The sequence below is a fragment of the Penaeus chinensis genome, chromosome 34 (assembly GCF_019202785.1).
Source record: "Penaeus chinensis breed Huanghai No. 1 chromosome 34, ASM1920278v2, whole genome shotgun sequence".
NCBI classification, from domain to species: Eukaryota; Metazoa; Arthropoda; class Malacostraca; order Decapoda; family Penaeidae; genus Penaeus; species Penaeus chinensis.
The window spans coordinates 19,895,398-19,905,397 of record NC_061852.1 but is presented as its reverse complement, the minus strand read 5'-3'; the positions used below and the strand labels follow the sequence as shown (position 1 = coordinate 19,905,397).

General features: G+C 40.2%; 1 protein-coding gene across 2 annotated transcripts in view; it reads left to right on the top strand.

Annotated features, from left to right (window-relative positions):
• The window catches only part of LOC125043458 (forkhead box protein P1-like), a 178,016-nt gene that overhangs the window by 138,687 nt on the left and 29,329 nt on the right, over nt 1-10,000 (top strand). For both annotated transcript variants that reach the window (XM_047639531.1, XM_047639530.1), the window contains 5 exons: nt 2,436-2,571; nt 4,104-4,265; nt 8,021-8,153; nt 8,441-8,555; nt 8,815-8,970. In XM_047639531.1, coding sequence (XP_047495487.1) covers nt 2,436-2,571; nt 4,104-4,265; nt 8,021-8,153; nt 8,441-8,555; nt 8,815-8,970 — 702 coding nt within the window. The remainder of the gene's footprint in view (nt 1-2,435; nt 2,572-4,103; nt 4,266-8,020; nt 8,154-8,440; nt 8,556-8,814; nt 8,971-10,000) is intronic.

Sequence of the window (10,000 nt, the reverse complement as noted above, 5' to 3'; positions counted from 1 at the left end):
CTGTTGATATATATATAATTTTTTTTTCTTTTTTTTTTTTTCTTTTTTTTTAATCTTTACGTAAGCACCGATGACGTGTTAATGTATCGCTTTCTTTTTATCGAGGGATTTTATGTTACCGATTACCGTAGCTGTGATACTGATAAAAGACGATAACATGTGATAAAACCGCGTATCGTTTCTCGCGAAAGAGTGTTTTTGCTAATTAGGTTATAGTAAATAAATCCTATTCGAAAACCTTTATTCATATTCGCAGTAACGTTCTTTTATTGTTGATAACGAAAGTGTTGCGCCAAGGGACGGATTCGTATCATGATTCATCCAGTTAAAACACACAGCGTGGGAATAGTGCTTGTAATCCTTTGGTTTATGAATCTAATCCTTTTTCGTGTGGTATCCGATGCCAGGTCGCGATGTTCGTCCCTTTATTCAAAGGACAACGGCTGCTATTAGAGCAAGTTGATTTATAATTGGTCAAGGAGTGAAAATGTGAACTTGGGGCTTAAATCAGTCAGGTTTGTCGGTAATCGCTCAGATTTTTTCAAACTTAATTCACGCGTTATATATATATATATATATATATATATATATATATATATATATATATATATATATATATATATATATATATATATAAATGTGTATATGCATATATATGTATATATTTTTATTGGCGTTGAGTAATCAAATATACCGACAAGGTGTTTATCATAGACGATAAACACCTTGGCTTCGATTTGACGAAGAAAAAAAAGTACACAGAAAGAGGGTCGGCGGGTAATTAAAATTGTAATCACCATCACATTATCTGCTAAAAATTAATCTCGGATGTTCAAAACACCGGTTTGGGACGCAATGTAGCTTTCCGCGCCTTGTCTAACCCCCTCCCCCCCCCCCATCTCCCCCTCCTCTATCATCCCCACCTCCCCATCTTTCCTCCCCTACTCCTTATAGTCCCCTCATCCTCCTCCATCCCCCTCCATCCCCCTCGTACTACCCGGTGTCCTCAGCCAACGTTTACGCATCTCATTTGGCTGAAAGAAAAAGTGTCTCCAAGGTTTCGGGTATGTTTGGCGCCAACTCTTCTAATCACGAAAGAGAGCGGGCGTTTCATTGGCTAATGGCCAAGGTACGTCTGGTAAGCCCCGCCCACGCCTGTGTCATCGTGCCAATCATGAAAGAGTATTTATGACTGACAGATAGATTAGTACCTAGCTCCGCCTACGGTTATATTTAATTGTACTGATTTTTTTTTTTTTTTTTTTTTTTTTTTTTTTTTTTTTTTACTTTTTTCGTCTTTGAGTGAAAGAAATTGTTTGGGAGTGAAGAGATTGAATTCTGACAATCACGTGTGTATGTGGGGGGGGGGGGGGTGCTTGTGCGTATGTTTATATGTATACAGACAGACAGACAGACAGACAGACATATGCATGTAAATATACATATACAAGTACACTCAAACACACACACACACACACACACACACACACACACACACACACACACACACACACACACAAACACACACACACATATATTTTATGTGTGTGTATGTGTGAGTGTGTGTGTGTGTGTGTGTGTGTGTGTGTGTGTGTGCGTGTGTGTGTGTGTGTGTGTGTGTGTGTGTGTGTGTGTGTGTGTGTGTGTGTGTGTGTGTGTTATACATCCAACTCTCTTGAAACGTGTACAATGGGTAAGATCACGGAAAAGTGCAATAAGTTTCTCCGGTTCTGCAACATCTGAAGTGCGATTTCAACTTCTTATTGCAAGTCAAGGAACGACGTACACTAAGCATGAAGTCATGTAGAAACAAATGCGTTACCGGGATTGTAAATGGCGAAAAGCCGGAGTGTGTCGAGAAATAGAAATAGATTTTTTAGACTGAAGTGAAAACATCCTTCAATCATTTATTGGTACAATTAGTAATATTGGTATTTATCTATATCGACAAATTTAGATAATCTGGCTATTCCAAAAAGGGACATGAGAAATAGTTGAAATGTTATCACATCTAGCAGTCACGGTGAACATTATCCATGTAACAAATCCACCATGGATTTTTTTTTAGAGTATTCTGAATATAGTAATGGGACGAACGGCGGAGGTCGGTGAGAATAACAGGATTTCAAACGCAGTCGATATCGCAGTGTTCTATATATCCTCAAAGTATATCTGATTAATTTCTAGATGTCCATGGAATATCGACGTGCTTGATGGCCTTAGAATACCTCTGATTTCCATAAATTTAGATAATTGGGGTTTGAATGATATATCACAAATGTCACGGTGATTTTAACCCCGAGTGACGGATAGGGTCCACGCTGCTCAGTCCTTGTAGAAACGAAGATCCGCGGCCCATTCCTTCTCCGTCTTTTTTTCTCTCTCCCTCTCATTTAGCACATTTTTCCTTATCGTCCACTGCTTCCCTTTTTCAGAGCAAGGCGTCCGGCCCCTTGGCTCAGCTGGGCGCACAGCAGCAGCAGTTGGTGCAGCAGTTGCAGGCGGTGCAGCGGCAGTACTTGCTGCAGTCGGGCCTTCATCCGGGCCTTCATCACCACAATGGAGAAACTCGTGAGTGTTGCACCAAGTTGGTGTAACTGTATCGCATTACGCTAAGAGAAGTGTAGCTGTAGATTCAGAAGATCATTACAAATATACAACGCTTGAAATATATTTGGTAACGGGTAATCGAAACATCAGTACACAGATGGTACGGGTTTGAAAATAGCACGCATGTTATTTTCTCGGTGAAAAAATATGAACACGAGAATACACTCATGCACACGCACACACACGCACGCGCGCGCACACATACACACACCCACACACACACGCACACGCGCGCGCAATTGTTCGCAATTCTAATGTATTAATAACGGGATTCAGAAGTTGAATCCCATTTTATAATTGTGATTATAAAATGGCTTATAAAGCAACGGTCACACTAGTCTTGCCTGTCATGGGATCCATAGACAGCCATGCCGAATATCTGTCAACTACAGAGCGGGATTGGTCACACCACAGCGACCCCCGAAAGACCAAAGTGTATAAAATAATCTCCGGGATGAACTTGGCATCGGGGATAGTCGAGGCTTCTACGAATCTCATCGCGTATCTATTGAATTTCAGGAAAGAAGACACTAAACTTAGAAAATCCAACCCTCCCATTTTTATTTCAATTATCATTCATCATACAACCGTGCCAGGTACCCCAAACCTCAAGCGAAACAGAAAATTCGACAGTATTCTTTCCTATAACATATACCGTTATCAGTGTTATCAGTAATGTACGAGAGACGTAACTATAGACTGATAGAAACTAAAGGTGGGAGGAATCAAATACTATAACTGATATTGAGTAAAATATCATTCATTGTCGATCGTGATAGAGCCTTACCAGCCGGGCGAAGCAAACATTCTCGTTGATTTCATCCATTATTAGTTTTAACTTTCTGCTAGCATGATATTTATGGATGGTATTACGCAATTGTTCTCTGACTCTCACTTTAGCCACCAGAATGTAAATAATGTCGGAGGTGAGTTTTGTGTCTTTAGCAGGTCAGAGGGTGTGTGTGTTTGTATTCAATGATCAAATGAATACCTAATACGATATAATACTCAGCATTTGACAATCAAGTAATAAGCTTCGTAGTAATTATAGTACAGGATTTGTGTTGGCATCGTCTTTCCCTCTCCAGCGAGGGCGAACGAAAAAGCAGTGCCGCTCTAGGCAGGGATTTTCATATCGGTTCCCTTCTCACCTGGGGAAGAAGCATCCCGCTTTGTAACAATGAGACCCAAGGACTGAATAGACTAGTGTGTCCGCTCCTAACTAATACATTTGTCGTATCTTTAAATAGATGAAATATCGCACAAGAAATAAGAAGAAGGATAAGAAAAAAATGATCGAATAATGTATACAGTATGATAATCACTTAGGAAATGAAAGGGATTATTTCATTTCCATATCTATTCTTTTTGCAGAATGGATATGTGTGTGTGTGTGTGTGTGTGTGTGTGTGTGTGTGTGTGTGTGTGTGTGTGTTTGTTTGTTTATTTTCCCGTCCGAACCTTCAATGAAGGAAAAACTATTTCTGTCGTAGGTTCACCCCCCGGCAGCGGAAGCGAGGGGGGAGGAGCCTGGAAGGAACGAGGAGAGCGCTCAGAAACCCCTTCACCTCATCACCACAACAACAACAACAACAACAATAATAACAACAACAACGAGCGTGACCAGAAGCCGATGCCACCGCCCGCTGCGAATGGTGAGTTTTTTTTTTTTTTTTTTTTTTTTTTTTTTGATTTTTTCTTTAAATATTAGTATGTTCTTTTCGGTTTTTTGTTTTTTTGTTTTGTAATCACATTGCGCAATGTATAATAGGAACAGCTGTGGATCACCACTCTTGAGTCACGGTTTTATGTAGGAATCCGTTTTTACGATTTCTTCCGATTTTTTTCTATCTCGCTCTTTGTTTTTTATCTGGTTTTATGTGAGAGCATTCTCTTCCCCTCTCCCTTTTCCGTCTGTCTCCTTTCTCTGTCTTTTTTTCTCTCTGTCTTTTTTTCTCTCTTTTCTCTATCTCTCTCTTTTCTCTTTCTTTTCTCTTTCTTCTCTCTTTCTTCTCTCTCTCTCTCTCTTTCTTCTCTCTCTCTCTCTCTCTTCTCTCTCTCTCTCTCTCTCTCTCTCTCTCTCTCTCTCTCTCTCTCTCTTCTCTCTCTCTCTCTCTCTCTCTCTCTCTCTCTCTCCTCTCTCTCTCTCTCTCTCTCTCTCTCTCTCTCTCTCTCTCTCTCTCTCTCTCTCTCTCTCTCTCTCTCTCTCTCTCTCTTTCTTCTATCTCTCTCTTTCTTCTCTCTCTCGCTCTCTCCTTCTCTCTCTCTCTCTTCCTCTCCCTCTTCCTCTCCCTCTCTCTCCCTCCCTCCCTCCCTCCCTCCCTCCGCCTTTCCCTTTCTCTGTTATTCTCCCTCTCACCCTCCATTTCTCTACCTCCCCCCTACGCTCCCCCAGGCACATTCTTGGTTTCTCAACTTCTAATAAAAAAGGGGTAGAGTTCGTAGTAGCCTTATTATTTGTAAAATGGTAGCTGAAGTGCCGGCCTTGGATTCATTTACTCCCACTGCCATTATTATTTTTATCGTCATCAATATCATGATTATTATCAATTTTGTTAAGTTCAAGTATTGTTATTTTTATTTTATTATTGTTATTATTATTGTTGTTGTTATTGCTGTTGTTATTAATATTATAGTTGTTATCTGCATCGTTATTCCAGATGTCGTTATTATTAATTATTATGTTACCAGTTCTATTATCATTGTTTTTCGTTTTTTTCTAATATTATTATCATTATTATTATGGCCTCATTATTGCGATCGTCGACAGTATTATTATTTTTAATGATTTTTCTCGTCATTACTGCCGTTAGTGTTTCACTATTATTATTATAATGATTATTTTACTGTCGTTAATATTATAATTATTATAATTATTATTATCAGTTTTAGTTTTCCTCATTATAATTCTTAGTGTTAAAATTACCTTGAGTATAATTGCAATTATGATAATCATCTTTTTCTCTATTTGGTTATTATTTTTAGTATTCTTTTTTATTATCACCACGATCATATTATTTCTATTGTTATTACCATTGTAGTAATTATTATTATGTCTGTTATCTTTGCCGTCGTCACTGTCATTTACGTTATCAATTATTAATATTTATTTGCATTTTTACCATTAATTACTTTCAATTTTAGCAAATTTTAACCGATGTAAATGTCAGGTCTTGTGATAAATCATTATTTTTTTTTCATTTTAGCCCTTACACATATATCTTTATTTATTTGTTTATTTATTTATTTATTAGAAAATGACAACTTCAAATAACCACCCCCTCCCCCTTTACTACCTGTCGATGGAAATTATCGGGAGGTCGTGAATAAAAAGGTCGGAAAAGTAATAGCCTTAAGCAAGCATGTGTGTGGATGTTACACGACTACATGATCTATTGGTTATAATTTTTATCCGCCGTCGGTACACAAGTTTATGGGAAAGGCGTGCACGCAATATAGAGCATGGCTGATGCAGCGACCCCAACTGCATGTATTTTGCGCCCCGCTCGGGGATCTTTGTTATTTCTCCTCTCTCCGGCCCGCCATTTGGGAAAACCTCCCCGTCTGCCTTCGCGTATCGCCAAGGACAACTCTAAACGGGGAGAGAGGACACCGAACCACAAACAGATAACGGAGGTAAAGCGATTATCGTTATCAGTTTCCCGCGAGATCTGGCGCGTGGTTCAGATGGCGGCCGGCAGATGGCAGCACTGGCCTGGAGAGCGCTGGCCGCCGCCGCCGCCGCCGCTGCCGCCCGCCCGCTCGCCCGCCCGCCCGCCCGCGCCGCCCGCGACCGTTCAAACATTGGCTCGCGGCGGGGCGGGCGAGAACCGGGATGCACTCCTGGCTCTGGGGGAAGGTTTTTGCAGCCAGCGGAAACACCGACAGGATATCCTTCTTATATACACACATGCGTATATATATATATATATATATATATATATATATATATATATATACATATATATATATGTATATGTGTGTGTGTGTGTGTGTGTGTGTGTGTGTTTTGTATATGTGTGTATGTATATATACATACACATATGCATATACATATACATATACATATACATATATACAAATACACATATACACATATACATACGTACACACACGCGCGCGCGTACACACACACACACACACACACACACACACACACACACACACACACACACACACACACACACACAGATATATAGATATACACGTCTCAGACTTTCTCACGTGCGAACAAACTCCCACTCACAACTTTATGGGAGGTATATAGTGTGAAGGTGTTATACAGGTGCTGACTGATGTTGCGCACTTGTTACAGTTTGACGTCAAAGGCGCGGAGAGTAGTCACCTGTGTAGTTAATAAACTTTATCCAGACGCAAATAGCTTTCTTTCAATTTTCTTCTGTTTTCCATTGTGTTGTTTCTTGTTTTTTCGTTTTTTTCGTTTACATTTTTTTTTTTAGGGGGGGGGGGGGGGGTAATAGGTATATCCTTGAAGGGATTTATACAGGGATACATTATATATATATATATATATATATATATATATATATATATATATATATACACTTATACTTATATACATATATATATACACTTATACTTATATACATATATATATATACACTTATACTTATATACATATATATATACACTTATACTTATATACATATATATATATGCATATTTGTGTGTGTGTGTTTATATATATGTATGTATATGTATATATATACGCACACACACACACACACACACACACACACACACACACACACACACACACACACACACACACACACACACACACACACACACAGACATATACATATACATATGTGAATGCGAGTGTCGGACTCGCGGCATCCTGTAACGAAGCAGGCGCAGTAGGGCGAATCCCTCCCTGCTCCGGCCCACGTGACACCTTGGGCAAGGAGGATCCGCCGCCTAGGTCAAAGTAGATCTTCTAGCCACATGGCATCTGGTTAAAAGCAGTTATTTCTGCAACGGATAATTTTAGCTCTAGTTTTCTTTTTATCAGGCGAATACAGAGTAGAACAGATAGGAGCGCAAACCCCCCCCTCGTTAGATGGAATTACGAACGAAAAAGAATTTTTGTATTGACATAGTTTCACCTTTATCGGCGAGTAACAGTGCTGCATAACTGTTATGTTTGTAGAAAAGGTCATGGTTGTTCAGTAAATTGAATAATCCGATATATATATATATGTGTATGTGTATATATATATATATATATATATATATATATATATATATATATATATATATACACATCCCGGCTTTTTTTCGTTCATATTCGCTTAAACATTTTTTTTCGTCTATATTTTATGATTTTCTTTTGCTTTCGTTCATGTTTATGTGACACGCTTTTATATCCTTTTCGTCTCCCTTTCAGGTCGCGAGATGAACGGCGTGGGCAGCGAAGACGAAGACCCAAGCGCCCGCCGTGGCCACCCTCTGTATGGCCACGGGGTGTGCAAATGGCCAGGGTGCGAGGCCATCTGCGAAGACATTCACGCTTTCCACAAGTGAGTGCGGGGCTTTTCTCTGGCCATGCTATTGTTGTTCGTCTTTTTTCTTGTTTTGTTTTATCCAACCCCCTTATGACGCACATTATTAAGCCAGGTGTGAGTGTGGATATGTAAAGATAAATTGATAGATAGATACATTTTTTTTCCCTCTTCGCACATATCCGTTTCTTTCTCTATTTATTTATTAACCTATTTACTTATTTCTTTTTTTATCTATGAATATATATCCACAATCACACCACTATGTATGCACACCATTATTTCTAAAATCTCTTCTTCCGCAGGCACCTCAACACAGAGCATACCCTCGACGACCGCTCAACCGCACAGGCCAGAGTGCAGATGCAGGTCGTAAGCCAGCTGGAACGTCAACTCACCAAGGAGAGAGATAGATTACAGGTGTGTACAGGTGTGGCGGCTGTATGTATGGGGGTTGGGGTGGGGTGGGGGATGGGGGGTGGGGGAGAGGAAGAAAGCGGGAGCTGTGTTTAATTCATGCTTGGGAGAATGGGATTTTTATGTGCGTGATCTTTAAAAAACGGAGGGAGGGATTTTTTTGTTGTTTTTGTTTTTTAGTATTTTGTTGCTGTGTTTCGTTGTATTTAATTGATCGGCAGTTGTTGAAGAGTATGTCTTTGTTTTTTCTTTGCTTACGTAGGCAATGATGAATCACCTCCACATGAACAAGCAGCAGCAACAACAACAACAGCAACAGCAACAGCAACAGCAGCCTCCGCACCTGCCAGCGCCGCGAGTTGCGTCACCAGAGCCGCCGCAGCCGCAGCCGCAGCCCATCGTCGAACCGCCATCGCAAGTGAGTTTATAGGCCTCGTGTAGGTGTGTGTGTGTGTGTGGTTGTTTGTGCTTGCTTGTATGCGTGCGGGAATATTTGTCTTTCTCTGAGTATGTCTGTTTGCATGTGCTTCGCGTGCGTGCTGGGATATTTCTCTGCCTGCCTTTCTGTCTGTCTATGTGCATGTCTATCTGTTTGTGTGTTCGTGCGCCCGAAATATGTGTCCCTGTCTCAGTGTGTGTGTGTGTGTGTGTGTGTGTGTGTGTGTGTGTGTGTGTGTGTGTGTGTGTGTGTGTGTGTGTGTGTGTGTGTGTCTGTGTCTGTATGTGTTTGTGTGTGTGTGTATTTGGGACGACGAATCATTGAGCGTGTGTGCGAGAGTGCGAGAAAGTGTGCATGTACACGCGTGTGTACGTGTCTGTACAAATGTCTGTAATGACTGTGTGCGTGTATTGTGTGACGCCTTTCAAGAGCGCGTATACCAATAGCAACAGGTATACACAGTTTGGATATAACAGCGCAACACGCACATGGCGGACCAGACATGCTAACTTAACGCACACGCAAGTTGGAAGTGAACATTTGCATCAAACAAAACAGGACGTTATTGTGTGGCGATGAAATAGAAGGAAGAAAATGCGAGAACCTTAAAATATAGATAAGAAATTGTATCAGATATATAGAACAGGGGAAGTGCAACATGCAGGATAAGGGGATTTTTTTAAAAAAATGGAGTGATATTGTATATTTCTTGTCTTGTAATTCCGTTGGGAAGATATTGTGCTTTTTGGCTGTTGAGAGAGAGAGAGAGAGAGAGAGAGAGAGAGAGAGAGAGAGAGAGAGAGAGAGAGAGAGAGAGAGAGAGAGAGAGAGAGAGAGAGAGTGTGTGTGTGTGTGGATGTGGATGTGGATGTGGATGTGGATAAATAGATAGATATTTAGATATGTAGATTTATACATACATACATATATACATACATGTAGGTAGATGGATATATATGTGTATGTAGATATAGATATAGATCTGTGTGTATGTATGTATATATGTATA